We start from the raw sequence: 15,984 nt of genomic DNA on the forward strand, positions 1-15,984 counted from the left end.
AAATGTCCTATTAAACAGGTGCATCATGAGCTTATGGTATGATTATCCTCACCTCAACATCTCTCTTAACTTGTGAACAAAAAAAAATCACAATTTACCAGTCTGTAGAGTTTATACAAGGAAACCATGAATTCAGACCAATTCAATATAAATTATAGGTACAAGTACATGGCATGATTATGATTAGCTCAAAATTCAACAATAAATCCTTCTTTTTCAAAATTTTTAATGTCTGTGAATGTTTATATTTTATTCTATTTACCCATGGAACTTGTTTTTTTTTCATTGATTGGTTGTGGTTTCAATGCATATTGCAATTATTTCTTGCATTTCAAGACAAGAATGTTTTACTGTATGAAATGATCCTGCTTTATACTACTCTACTATTATGACATTTTGAGGCGGTTTCATAGTGCTACCTCACAGAATCAACAGTTGCTTAGCCAAATAGTTTTTACACAAAATTACTTGTTTGAGAAGCAGTGAAAGATTTAGCACTCACTAGTCATAAATAGAAAACTTAAATACAAGTACCATTAATGTTTGCCAATGAGATAGTCATTCAAAAAACCAAGCAAGTAACGATTAAGCTTCTACAAGTGAAATCACCACATGGTTATCAATAATGGGCAAACCACATACCATTAAGCAATCTATAAAAAGGCCCAAAAACAAATAAAGTAAAACTATTTACAAAAGACCATAATCAACCTAATCTACAGAAAACAATGAAGTAATTTTTTAGCTCAGTTGATAGAGTGACAGCTTGCAGTGCAAGGGATTCTAGGTTGTATTCCAGGGTGGTACTGTCAAGAAGTGTACATGGCTGTTATTGTATACATGTATGAAAGTGACTTTTACTTTTGAAGCACAACACATTTAAACCTTGTACATTTGCATAAGAAATATGATTTTGAAAATCTTTATATTCAAACTTCAGCTTCATATCAGCTTTCATTACAGTGCAAGCAGAGATTTGAACAGCATTGAAGATCATCTAAATTCTACATGTATGAATTCTTTTCAGTCATATATATGCTATGGATGACCTGGAAGTATAAAAATCAGTAATAAATATACATAATACTCATATTCAAAGTTATTGTGATTCATGATTCCTGTATTGAAGTAGACCTCTATTTAAGTAAATCCTATATTATATGGCTCATTGGATGTTTTATTTTCTTCAAACAAAACATCCCATTATGTTAAAATATTACATCTATGTTACAACTTTCATTTAAGTGTCATGGGAACTGTGAAAGTGAGGGTCCAAGCTATTATTTTCCTCATTTTTGCAAAAAATTTTCCACATTACTTCCAACATTTCCCAACAAAAGAGGTGTTTCCTACCTTTGGAACACCCCAAATCAATATTAATTTAAAAAAAAAGGCATAAAAATATTGTATACAGAACCTTAAATACCTACACAATCTATTCTCATACTTCATTTGAATAGACCTTCCTGTTATGTATGACTTGTCTGGTAACTTGTATCATTGGTACATGTAGGTGAACATGATGGCTGCATCCAAAATTTTCTGGAAAATATCAAAACATATTTCCTTTTAATATGGAAAGAGATACTGAAAATCAACACGGATAGACTTTTATCATACTGTCATGACTATGGTATAAATGTACGTGTTCATGACAACATACTGTGCAAATGAAATCTGATGACTGATAAAACTAGTTCCTTATCCGTAGTTACAGATATACAATGTAAGTCAACAGCTTGTATTTATGGATCTAATAAAAAAGTAAAAAAATATAGCACGATATACTTCTTAAGAAATTGGAAATTGTGTCTTATATAAGGTCATACAAATGTATATGTTAATGTTTAGATTTCCAAATCATATAATTCATGTAGTTTACCTCAAGTTATGTTTGAAATGTTCTCATATGACTTACATGTACAATACCATGAAACATTAAATATTGTTTTTGATTGCTCTTGGTCAACTATTCGGCAATACTTGTTTCACTGGAGCTTCCTTGACTTTGTACATGAATTTATTTTTGTTCTCAAAAATGAAATATGGGGTACTGTATACACAAATAACAGATTTTTATAAGGTTTTGTTTGTGTTACCCTATAATCAAGTAACTGTACAACTCATCATGTTCAACAAGTTTGTATCATAGACTGTTTCATTTAAATGAAAATAAACAGTCATTGACTCAACCACAACTCTTCATGTCTTTAAAAATTTTTGTATGGACTAGGGAACATGTATAAGGCTTAAGAAAGTTTTTTTGTGTACCATATCTCCTGTAATTTGAACTGCACTCATTTACTAAGACTACAGCACATGATTTAGACAATTTATAATTAACAAATGCATGGTATATGATAAACACTTAAGTTACTTATCATAATTCTTCATTATTGTAACAGTGTTCGAGCTAAATAAAATATTTGTATTTTCATCATGGCGGCACTGTAAACAATAATGAATGCATATCATTAATATTCGTTCGTTTTGCTAATCAATTTTTTGATGTATAAAAAAATATATAAAAAAAAATATAGCAAACAATTGAAATAAAAACAAACCGTCATGTTCGAAATGAAAAAAAATATACTCAAATAAAACATTAATTTAGCGACAAATATGCCGAAGTTCATAAGCAAGCTGCTGATAAAAAAACACAATGGAGAAAATTTTAAATAGTTAGGTGTATTTTGTAGAAGGTTTGGAATTATCTCAAACTACGATTTTCATGTTCATTTATATCCACCTAAATGTGTGACTTACTTTTTGATGGAATATATGTCCATATGTGAGTACACGAAACTCAAATTCAGACGACCCCCCCCCCTCCCCAATCTGAAGCATGGTTTTTTCACAAAATACCGTTCGGAAGTCTGGTTACAGTTCAAAAGTCATGTAAAAGTCCGAGAATTCCGAACTTGTGTTTCCATGGGCTGCATTTTCCTTTTTTTTTTTTTTTTTTTTTTTTTTTTTTTTTTTTATTGACCGGAAGTTATCCTTCGGAACTTTGGCAAAAAAGTTGATTGTAGCCCCGGTCACGTAAATCAACCACGAGTTCAAACGTAATTTAGAGTATTGCTTTTAACATCCTTATTTATTTATATTTTACAATATCCTTGTTGTTGAACTAACTTCTCAATTTCGCTTCATGTTTCATTCGTTATTCTCTAGATTTTACTTTATGTTTAACAACATAAAGTCAGAGAAAACTGAGAAACGAACCAAAAACGAAATCCAGAAAAATCTTCTCAAAAATATATGAAATCGAAATTAAATAAAAACTAAACTATGACAAAAAATGACATCCAGAGAAAGAAATAACGGAATTTGTATGAAGGATGACCAGGTTTTCGTATTTTTATAAACATACTTACTACACCCACTCGGGTTGAATGAAAAATGCAATGAAGATGAATTTATAAAACTACACACTTTTCATACGTTTATACCAGCTTCATCAGTATCTTACAATTAGAATACTAAAATGGAATGAAAATATTTATAGCCTTTGACAGCATTTTCATATCACCCACTATTTCTCAACTCGGTTGTAGACCTATAGGTGAATGTTTTCACTTAAAAAAATAACATATATTTTTAATGTGGAGGTCTGTATTTGTAAAGGTAAGTATGTCTATGGTACAAGAACTTTTTTTCAGACAGAGGGTAAGCATCTACATTCGTTTTCCCCCAGACGAAGGGAATCACTGTAAGACATAATATTATCCGGATGAAATCTTGTCTGTGGAAATCATTTAAATTTTTTTCAGAGGATATTATTTCACTATTTAGAATTTTCCTCATTATTCGAATTGTTTCCACTACTTTAACAATGATATCTACTATAATTTATTAGGAAAAAGCTAGAGGTATTCCTTATTTTACAAATGATATAGTTCAATACTACAGTATTAAATATATCCAGAAAATAGTTCACATAGAGTAAACAGAATTCATAATTGTAATCTGGATATTATTTCATAATATTCATATATTCAAATATTAAGAGTGAACAGAATTCATAATTTTGATCAAATAGCCCCTTTGTGGTAAGTTGGTGAGAATGCCCAATGTACACTTCCGCGATGTAGGGCTTGGGTAGAACAAAGGAATTTTCCTCGCGAAAGTGTATATTGAGCATGCTCTACGCATGCTCGTCGACAATCCTACAGTTAGTACAAAAGGGTCTATCGATAGTTTTTATCAATTATACAATATCCTGAATGAAAAGCTATATTTGAAACATGCACCCCATGAAATATCATCCAGGATACTTATACTAGTAAATATCTGAAAATATCCCGGATGAAAATTAATTTCTAAAAACCTCCTGGATAACGTGTCGTATCAAAAACTCCAAATCGTTAACACCAATAACACCCCCCCCCAAAAAAAAAACAAAAAACAAAAATAAAACAAAACAAAACAAAACAGAACAAAACGAAACGAAAAGAAACAATCAAACAAACCAAGCCATACATTTTTATAGTACCCTTTAAGAAAACCCTTTCCAGACACTTTTATGTTTAATCATCATAATGTTTAGCATGGAAGTAATTTAATAGCCATGGAAGACATTTAACTATTATAAAATATTCCCGGGTTACATTTGATACTATTTTTTTTTTTATTTTTCGGTGAAAAGTATTTCACATGGGAAACTATTAGATATTACATCATCTTTATTTATTGTCAATTCTGTTGACCTGATTTTAAAAGGAAACAAACTGAAGAGAACCCAAAAGCAATGTGTGATTCGTGGGTTATCTTTGGAAGTGCCATACATAAATGTCATAACCAGATTCGCAAACGATGGAGGAGATATCCAAGCGACAAACCTAAATAATTAACTTTTTTAACTTAGTCTCCCCCGAAAAAGTGGCAACCTTTACCAATTTCTCTGAAAAACAGTCCCATTCAAGCTTTTATACTACTAATCATTCAACAAAGTTTGAATGACATTGGTAAAAAATGAATTTTAGTCGCTATCCAGGCGAGAAAAAGTTGTGACAAATGCACGGACACATGGGCGGACCGACAGACGGATAAAAAACATTATACCCCGCAACTTTGTTGCATTGGGTTTAATTAATATTCCATCTTGTAAAGCTTATTTTTATTTTGCTTGCTCGCCTCCCTGCCTCAGAAAACGTCATGATCTGATTATCCGGAGTATCTTGTTTCCAAAACGCAAGAGGCTTCCTAATTTCGATTTTATTGTGGTTACTTTTATTTGTTGATATTTATCGATTTCAATATCTTACTCAGAAGATTTTGGTTTTTCGCTGTATTTTCCCCTCTCCCGCGGGCTTAGCCGATTTTCTTTCGTTTCGTTAAATTTAATTTTGGATTCGTTGTTCAGTTTACTATAGTAACTACGAAGTCAAAGGCCTACAAGGTTGGTACATTCAATATAAAGTCCCTGATGTACATGCATGTATAATATAATACGCCTTGTTTGTTAGTTACACATATTGATACTTTTACATGTGTATTGCATGTATCTTCTATATTTTTATAGTTATCAAATTTTAAAGATTTAATGTACTTGGTTTGACTTAAAAATAAAAAAAAATTACTTAGCCTTCTTACTTTGACAAATATACCCTTTTTGCTTACCGAAAGATAGTCGATAAGCATGCGTAGAGCAAGCTCATTGTACACTTCCGTGTGGAAATTACTTTAGTTCTACCAAAGCCCTACGCTGCGTAAGTGTATATTGAGCTCGTCAACTTACCACAAAAGGGTCCATTACTGTGTTTGGGCATGTTGAGCTAGAAAATGATATAACACAGTTCATATCATGAACAGGTGACTATTGTAGATGGAAGTTAGATTTCATCTTGTGTTTGATATTGTCCTGTCTATTCAGTATTTGTCTAAAAGTGGAAAATTATGGCAAGCCAAATGTGGACAAAAAGGCTTACTTATCTGTTTATTGATATTAAAAAGTAAATTCTTTATGAACATTTATAATTTGATTATAAGTATTGATAATTCATTTATTTTATTTCTTGTTGAAGTCACTCTTATTAATGTTAATAACAAATTATTGACATTCAGATTTAGTTCATTTGCAGAAAGTGAAGCATGAAGAATGGTGGTAAATACAAATGTTAAAACAAGAATATTATTAAATGAAAAACAACAACAAAAATAAGCAAACAAACAAACATCATTACTGAACTGAAAGAAAATGTTTTTTAGCATTCAAACAAAAATAAATCGGTGGAAAATGAAACATTTCTGTTTTCATCTGTCAACTTTCAATTAAAGATCATCATAAATCATTAATAGACCTGACCCTTACTTTCAGGAATGTCATTAAGAAGAGATGTTCTAAACCTGTACAAAAGAATAGTTAGATTAACAAAAAGATGGAAAGATGTTACAGCTGATATTGAAAATGTTGCAAAAGAACAAAGTTACATGATGCACGAAGCAAGAACATTATTTCATAAAAATAAAGAAGTGTGTTGCAGCTTGGTTATTAAATAATGTAAACGTATAGACATTTGATTGATAACAGCAGAGTTTTACTGAAATGGATTTCATAAGTTTCATGTAGTTATTAAGTCAATCTAAGACAAAAAAATTTCTTGACTTAACTTTTGTATTAAATGCCACAACATGTATCAGACGCAGATCCAAAGGCTGGCGTGCCGGACATATGCCCCCTGTAGAATTAAAAAAAAATATTTTTTTTGCATAAAATCTTAATTTTTCACAAATTTTACCCACAAAATTTTCTTAAATTCTATTTACGGCCCCTAACCTGAGATCCTGTATCCACCCCTGTGTATGGTTACAATCATGTAATGAAAATGAGATAAAAGCATTTTTCATAAATATTTGTGTCTTTGTAAATGTATCTAATCTTTAAAGATATCTAGGTAATCATAATTATTTGTACTGGACATGTATGTGCTTACTATTAATAATTCCTTACCCCATTTGAGATATGTAAAGTAAAGCTGGCTATCATAACACAATACATACAGCACCAAAGGAGTAGTAAGAAGTTCATAAGTTGTTGATAGAAGTACATATAAAGCACAAGTATTGACCTATAAACAAAACCAGGGGCACTGGTACGATCATTTTTCAGGAATTGATTTGTTATTTGGTGGATTCATTTGTGTACTTCATTTCTGTAATATTTGTGTTAGAAAAAATAAAAAGATCAGTATGTATGTACTTGTATTTGCTTCATAAATCTTTTTTATTACAGTTGCAAAATGAGGAGGAGATAAAAGAGCACATCAAAGAAGCTCAGACAAGATTCGAAATGGGTATGTAGATAATTGTAATGTAATTTAAGGCTTTATACAATACAATTGACTAAATGTCATTCATTACATGCCTGTAAGTAACTTAGAAGTTACCTGTCAAAGCTAAATGGAAGTTACCTGTCAAAGCAATGATTGCAATAATAATTAATAGTAATAATATAACAATTACAATAATTATAAATGGTAATATATATTTACCATTATAATAAATATGCAATTGATTCATTGTGCATGAACATAAACTGTTTAAAAACATAATAATACTATATATATATATTTTACTTACTTTGATGAATAAGAAAATTTTTCTTGAACAAACTCAGGAAACAAAACAAAGACAGAAGAGATGTTCTCTTATGAATAAATCTTACTAACAAGCTATGTGTAGGTATAAAATCAAATATGTTTGATTGTAAACAATTGTTTATGTTTGTTTCAGCAATACATTATAGAACACCATATCCTAGACCTGTAAGTATTTATTATCTCATTGTCTATTAAGCTATCATCTTTCCTATTGATATAATAATCTAGACTTTATCCCCAACAACATTGTATTGGTACAGGTAGATGATAATTATGACATAATAAAGTCATGAATTATAAATCCCATGACCCAATAATTTTTAGCTCACTTGGCCATAGGCCATGTGACCTATTGCCATCACTTGGCATCCGTTGTCGTCGTTAACAATTTTTCAAAAATCTTCACCTCTGACACTACTTGACCAATTGGAACTAAACTTAGTATGAATGTTTCTTGGGGTATCCTTCATAGAACTGATGTGGGGATTTTTGATCTGTCTAAAAACATGGCCGCTGTTACTAAAAATAGAACATAGGTGTCAGACAGTGGTTTTTCGCATATATCACCAAAACCGTTAGGTTTAGCCAAATTCTGACACGAGTAAAAGTGTTCAATATGATGAGATCTATCTGTGGTCAAGTTTTCATGTTAATCTGCTTAGGTCTCACTAACCACTTCTAACATTTCCATTACTTTTCATGTTAAAAAAGTAATTTTCAAAGATTCACACTGAGATCCCAGGACAAGTGACATCTTAAAGTTGCATACCATTGCGAAGCTTGGAAAATAAGGCTTCCAAAATCATTATGCTAATGGTACGATGATTGTAGAAATTCTTCACAAATCTTACTTGAATAAATAATACTGAAAATCCACATTTTTACCTTTTCTGCTAACGGACAGCATGGCATATATGATTTTAAAGTACACATTCCCAGCTTTATTTTGTCTACTTTTAAGCATAACATACACAAATAATGCACTTACAATGTACATGTCTAGGTTCAGTGTGATTTTGGTACTACATAGGGGGGGTGGCCATTTGACCCGGAAGTGGTTAGTGAGACCTTAGCCATGTTGGAGTCATTGCCCCTTTTCAACGTTTTTTGCTATTCTTGATGTTATTTCTTTCAAAAAGCTTCTCCTCTGACACTACTTGATCAATTGGAACCAAACTTGGTATGAATGTTTCCTGGGGTATCCTGCATAGTACTGATGTGGGGATTCTTGATCTGTTGAAAAACATGGCCACTGTTACTAAAAATAGAACAAAGGGTCAGACAGCAGTTTTTCATATATATCTCCAAAACCGTTAGGTGTAGCCAAATTCTGACAGGGTAAAAGTGTTCAGCATAATAAGATCTATCTGTGGTTAAATTTTTGTGTTAATCTGTTTAGCCATGTTGGAATTATTGCCCTTTTTAGTTTTTAGCACGTATCTCCAAAACTGTTAGATTTAGCCAAATTCTTTCAATTACTGAAATGATTATTATCATAAGGCCCACAAAACTCTTCAGGGATCAAAGTTGTCTGACAACTCCATGTAAGAGTTATTGCCTTGAAAGGTGAAAAGTGATATTTTTTTAACCGTTTTCAGTCAATATCTTGAAAATTATGATAATTGCTGAAATTATCCTTATGATAAGGCCTACAAAGGTTTGTGGGGGATCAAAGTTTTTGGACGAATCCTTGTTAGAGTTATTGCTCTTGAAAGGCAACAAATTATGTCTTTTTGAAGGAAAAATTTAACCAGGAGACATAAATTGACACACAGAAATGTTTGTCCATATATCACGGTTTTAAGAAACCAACTTTCTTCAGATGTATCAATCATGCCTTACCAATTTTCACTAATGTTTGTTAGTTGTTTGCAATGTGATTTGCTTTTTTATTATTTTACATTTATATTGTAGATGAATTTTCCACAGACACTGCTACCTCCTGCAGGAAAGAAATTGAAAAAGGCTCAAAAAAGACTTTTAGAACAATCCAAACCTCTTTACTTAAAGTCATACGATGAAACGTAACAAAGGCTTATCTGTTGTATGCTTTGTAATATTGAAAGTGCTTAACTATAAACTTTCAGTAAATAGGGTGTGTACCATTATATGTCCCACTTGAATCAACTTCATACAATTTGAAACACGTCTTTCTGTTTTCAGTTGGGAATACCATTAGATGAGTAAACTGAAAGTTCTTTGTTTATATGTAATTAAGCAATGTGTAAATAATTTTTTTGATATATTATTAAAATGTGTCTTTAGCAGGAATATCAAATAATTTCATTTTATTTTACCTTTTAGAAATTTTTAATGTCTGTACCAAGTCAAGAACATAGTGGCTGATTCTGTAAGGGATCACTAACAAATCAAGTCAATTTTGAGCAGATAAAGGGTATTTTCCTTTATTTTAAAATGCATTTAATTATCACAATTTCAGTAAATTAGAAACAATTCATTTATTGGAAAACTAAAAATTAGTCTAAGATAAATAATGGATGAACATATTTTGAAAATAAAATTTGGTATGCCCCACTCACTGTCTGTCCGTCTGTCAATCAGTGTGTCCATTAGTGCTTCTGTCCGTAAGTCATCCATCTATCTATCCGTAAGTTTCTTTTATCTCCTGATGTAGGCATTTGATTTGGCATTGGGTAAAACTCCCCAAGCCAACGTGTCACATTCAAGGGGGATGAAACTTTGAACAGTGATTTTGATGTGACAAGACCAGAAGTTAGCGACCCTCGGCCCCTGGTATTCCTTTTTTATTGTGTTTTCTTTGTGGCGTATTGTCGGTCTTTGTTCAGGTTGTGAATATCTTGTTCCTCGTTCTTTGATCATGGTCTCCTTGCATTTATGTTCGGTTGAGCTATATCTATAAGTATTTGGCTTCGTTTTTGTGATACCAACTGTAAATATAGGTTACAGGTCTTATCATCCTATCATATAGCCATAGGTTAAACAGTCTGCTGCCTAGTAATGCACATTGTACAACTGCCATTTGTTGATTTAAATGAAATGTCTGCTGATTCATCTTCTCTCATTTGAGCCTTTCCTTATATAGATTTTTGTACTTTCACTCTGTCATATTATGAACAATTGATGCGTTGTCATAATTGACTTCTAGAAGGATACAGATCTACGCAGATTTTATTCTCTATAGATGCGCCAGTAAAAGTTTGTACTGTAATGGTCTTATAACAGTATTTCCGCTCTTATTGTCATTTACAATTTACCATTTTATGTGTTTTTTTCCTGCATAGCCTAGTTTTATGAATGATTCTATCAATCCCAATGTTGGCTGTTGTACAAAAGTATACTGAAAATAGTTCTGAGGTGCAGGGGCGTAGCTAGGTCCGTTTTAGTTGTTCGCAAAATTACGGCGAAGGGTCTTGGGGGGGGGGTGGTCGCTCAAGGCCCCCAGTGAGTCCAGCAAGGTAAAGCCCTGAGGGAAACTCCTGAATTTTAACAATTTTGGAGCCAGTTTTTCAGAGCCTATACTACGTTCATGGTATGCATATGTGATAAATAAACTTTATTTCATTTTTGAAATGTGTGTTTTTATTTTTGTTACTTTTTCCGCCCCTGAGATGTATATTTACATAAATTGAAATACGAAAAACATCATAGCTCACAGAATTATGTCATTTATTCTAATAAAACAAACTTGGATGGCACCTGCTAGTATACATTTGCACAGCTTTTCTGCATGCATACCTTTTTGTTTCACATCTGTTTTTTATCACAGCATTAAAACTTAAGAAACCATTGTCCTTCAGACAGAAAATCTTAAAGAATAAATTTGTCCGTAGATGTGTCAAAGTCAAAATAGGGAATCTGTCGACTCAAAAATTATGATTTCTAGTGCATAAACCAAGTAAAATACTCGCAAACGATATCATTTTTTTAGCTCACCTGCCCAAAAGCCAAGTGAGCTTATGCCATCACTTGGCGTCCGTCGAAGTCGTCGTGGACAAATTTTTAAAAATCTCTGAAACTACTGGACTGACAGGTTTTAAACTTGGCATGATTGTTCCTTAGGGTGTTCTTCACAAAATGACCGTTGGGATTTTTGATCCATGAAAAAAAATGGCCGCTGTTACTAAAAATAGAACGTAGGGGTCAGATTCCAGTTTTTTGCAAATAACTCAAAAACCGTTGCCTTAAGCAAATTTCTGGCAGAGTAAAATTGTTCAGCATCATGAGATGGACCTATGCCAAACTTTTCAAAACGTTGGGTCAACTGATGTAGGAGTTACGGCCCCTGAAACAGGTTTTTTTTGGCATTTTTCCGCATGTGCAACTTTTAAAATCTTCTCAAAATCCATTGCACAGAATTCAATGAAAGTTGGCATTTAGGCTAAAAACCACCAATTCCACTTTCCATAGGCTTCTATGCTAATTTCACAATATTCAATGGCTTCTCTGGACTTTACCTTAACTTTAACCTGCAGAGGACTATATATCAGCATGATTCTACATATGTCAGCTCACAATCCTCAGAATGGCATGTGGGGTTAGCAGACTTGCAGTGCAGTACTGGTCACCAGAAGTGAAGGGTCTATAAATAGCATGGGAAATCCCAGTGTTTTCACAAGATAGGGGTATATTTAAAAATCATTATGGAGATTAGGCCTCACATCACAAGAAGCAAAATGCACCTATAAAATGTACAGAAATGTTTTTCCTTTCAGAAACTGTTTAAATTTTTTAAATAAGATGAGAACTTTTTTCACAGCACTATGAGGAACAGGGGTAATTTCTGCGTAGGACTATTTTTGCGTACGTTCCGAATGCTCATTGGTTGAATTGGTGGTCTGTAACCTTTATGTTCCTGAGGGTATCCCACACAAAATGACTGTTGGGATTGTTGATTCATGAAAAAACATTGCCGCCGTTACTAAAAATAGAACATAGGGTCAGGTGGCAGTTTTTTTTGGAAATAACTCCAAAACCGTTGCCTTGAGCAAATTTCTGGCTAGGATAATATTGTTCAGCATCATGAGACGGACCTATGCCAAAATTTGCAAACGATTGGTCAACCGATGTAGGAGTTGCGGCGCCTGAAACAGTTTTTTTTTGTATTTTCGAATGTGCAATTTTGAAAATCTTCTCAAAATCCATCGCACAGAATTAAATGAAAGTTGGCATTTATTTTCCTTAGGGTATCCCACACAAATTTGGATTGTTCATTCATGAAAAAACATGGCCGCCATTACTAAAAATAGAACAGAGGTATCAGACAGTATTTTTTCGCATATAAACTTTCAATCGCTGAAATGATCCTTAAGATAGTCCTACTAAAGTCTTGTTGAGTCAGAATTGTTGGACAACAACTTGATAAATTTATTGCTCTTGAAAGACAAACTTTCACCAGGTGAGCGATTCAGGCTCCTGGGAGATTGCAGTTTCATATACTATAGCCATTAAAACTTTTAGGGTGTCCTTTACTATAAACAAAGGACTTGGGTCAGCTTTCCCGGTATTTTGTTCACTGAAAGAGTTGTCAAGGTAATCAAGATTCCAGAGTATATCAAAAGAATAGTTCATTAAAGAAAACTCGTATGGAGCATAAGAGAACAATATCAATGCATATGTACATATATATTGAGAATATAGCTGACACAAACGAGTATATAGAGACTACATACAATACCAAGTACCAAGGAGACAACCAAGTTCCTATGTACACACATCTGGAAGAATGACTGAACTCAAAGAATGTCAATTTTCAGTTTTCCCTGCTATCACTTTTGTTAAAAATACTATGACTTAAAAAGATGGAAATATTTCTGTATACATTGGCATCTTCGTTTCTCATCGACCAAATATATTTACTGTTATTATAAACTATGGAAATATTGAAGTGTTCTTATTATGGCAGCCATCAATATAGACTCGTCTTGTAACTACATATTGTGCTTTTCATCCTCAATTTCACCAGTGGGACGATTCTTGTATGTTCTTTCATAAACAGGTTTGGTATTGTATATCTACCAAATTCAAGTTGCAGCTTATGGTTGCTGGTTCTTTATCTACTCATGTTGAATTTATTATTTTCATTGTAAATATTAGTGAGATAATTTTCTAATTTGAAAATATTTTGTATGTTCTATATGTTCTCAACTTCTCACTGCTTAGAAGTTTCTGAAAGCAATTTGTTTCAAATTAAAATCTTCATAGATTTTACTATCTTTTGAATGTCACATGTTTTTCAAAGATATATTAAAATTGATTTGATTCTTGATTATTAGAGTTAAGCATATCAAAATTTCTTAAGAATGTTTTTGAGTTGAGGTTAACCAGTAACCAGCAGTTTTGACTATTTTTAACCATGTAAGTCGATTATCTGCAAGTGATAAAAGATTATCATTTTAGGTCTTGTCCAATATTTCAACATAGATAAAACAACATCAATATACATTGGATATCTGCCTAACTCACCATACAATGCCAATTCCGTTTGTTTGTTTGTTGTATTATTATTATTATTATTATTATTATTATTATTAACAGATAGAATATATCTGCACAGACATAGATTAAGTTTCTCTATTGGAAAATATTTGTAAGCCTTTTCAAATAGGTTATCATTGGATGAGGGTTTTAATATACCCGGCCACCATCTCTTACGCATATAGAAGTACAGCTTTAACAGTGTAATCAGATACATATACAAACTTTTCAGCATCACCAGGCATATTTTTGAATATATTTGTTAATTCGAAAAAAGCTTTTTTGGCCTCGGGTGTGATGTTATTTTAATGCATTATTATAACTACCATTTACACGAAATATAACACCAAGATACTTGTATTTTTTAAATTATATTTCTGATCCACTTAAGTGGAAGTTGGCTTTAGGAATTCTACTTCCTTTATTAAATATCAAAACTTTGGATTTTTGATAGTTGTAATGATGTCAAGTGCACGTTCATTACAGTATTCAAAACATTGTTCATACTATTCTGAAGTCATTCTTTACTTCAAATATCAACAATAAGTCGTCTGCATACAGCAAACTGTCAATAATTTTTGAACCAATAGAAATTGGTGGACAAGAGTTATCAAATATATTAGTTACATCATTGATACATACATTAAACAAGTTAGGGCAAAGACTGTCTCCCTGAAAAAACATCTATGTAAGAAGGAAAGTCTTCAGTTATACTTTCATTATTAATTTTAACTCTTATTCCAAGGATCATTTACATTTGTTACTTTGTATTATTTTAATTACTTTGTGTTCTTTGTTGTGTTTTCCATGTCTGGTCTTTGTCCCTGGATTATTCTTTTGATTTCCGCTAGAATCTTGGTTCCCTTGATTACTTTAGCATGAAGGACAAATACTAGACAGGAAAAAATAGATACACACAACAAAAGATAACACGTTCAAGGAAATGAAATTAAATTAGCTACCCAGATTCCACTAAAAGAAACTTGGAGCTTGGACCAGGTGCACTGCTAAGATAAGCTTCCTTTGCTTGTCAAGAAACACACGATGAGTTTCTCATAAAATGTCACGTGTAGGGTATTGACAATACGGAATGAAAAGTCATCCCGCTTGTTGCATAGTTTGGTCAATAGTTTTCCTTAATTTTCGGTCAATTTCTAAGAGTAGGTAATGCTATGAGGTAAAATAGTATCTGTATACTTAGGGATAGGTGCGATGTTTTAAATCCCTGTCTGGTACCTATTATTTCATAACTTCATATAAAATCACTGTCTGGCAACTAGTATTTTATCATTTCTTACACATTTGATAAAAAATTAAGTCAAAAAGTTTGTGGGGAAAAATTTGTATTTTATATATAATTAGTAGTCAAAATAAAGAATTATGTATAGTGGTATAATCATATCTGGTGCAATCACACATTTGGATTTTTTTTTTGTAATAAGGAACAGGAGTCTGGTCGTGTGGATCGTACGCAAAAAAAATGGTTAGGTTAAGAGGTGTTTACTAACTTAATCAAATCAGCTCAACATTAAATACATGTTATATTATTCTTTTTATATGTTTGCCATTGTAATTTACTGTACACCGTAAAAAATCTGTGTATGCATTCAAAATTAGATGCATATTTTGATATTGATCTAGCCTACAATGAAATAGACAGAACTGATGAATGGTCTGCTATGTAGGAGACATTTATCACTTAAGTCAGATGATAATTAAATGCACGTATGACCAAGAATTTCACCTTTGCACGGGAAATAGGTTAAAATCAGTGACCCTCGTCATTCATCCATTCCTTAAGTTGGTCAGCATTTACAATCATAATAATTTTCTTCGACATTTAATAGACGAATATGCAGGCTGCGTGTATAGAGACAAAACATGTCCATAAATTGTTATTTTGTATTTTTATCGGAGGCTTAATATT

The 15,984-nt window shown here is 32.2% G+C and overlaps 1 protein-coding gene and 1 long non-coding RNA gene across 3 annotated transcripts; one reads left to right on the forward strand and one right to left on the reverse strand.

Moving 5' to 3' along the window:
* Positions 1-908: 908 nt before the first annotated feature.
* On the reverse strand, positions 909-7,785 carry LOC148619005 (uncharacterized). The gene is made up of 3 exons (XR_015921505.1): positions 7,582-7,785; positions 1,431-1,542; positions 909-1,049 (listed from the first exon to the last, which is right to left on the reverse strand). It is a non-coding gene; the product is annotated as an uncharacterized LOC148619005 (long non-coding RNA).
* LOC148619006 (LYR motif-containing protein 1-like) lies at positions 5,359-11,153 on the forward strand. 2 transcript variants are annotated; one of them, XM_088578481.1, is made up of 5 exons: positions 5,359-5,401; positions 6,320-6,474; positions 7,235-7,295; positions 7,735-7,766; positions 9,516-11,153. In XM_088578481.1, the coding sequence occupies exons 2-5, from the start codon at positions 6,322-6,324 to the stop codon at positions 9,627-9,629; spliced, it is 360 nt and encodes a 119-aa protein (XP_088434607.1). In that variant the 5' UTR covers positions 5,359-5,401; positions 6,320-6,321; the 3' UTR covers positions 9,630-11,153. The 2 variants fall into 2 exon arrangements, with proteins under 2 accessions (XP_088434607.1, XP_088434609.1); XM_088578483.1 differs by lacking the exon at positions 5,359-5,401 and adding an exon at positions 5,651-5,814.
* The last annotated feature ends 4,831 nt before the right edge of the window (positions 11,154-15,984 follow it).

The sequence above is a fragment of the Perna viridis genome, chromosome 4 (genome assembly GCF_037379345.1).
Source record: "Perna viridis isolate PV_CMFRI_1.1 ecotype Kerala chromosome 4, ASM3737934v1, whole genome shotgun sequence".
Lineage (NCBI taxonomy): Eukaryota > Metazoa > Mollusca > Bivalvia > Mytilida > Mytilidae > Perna > Perna viridis.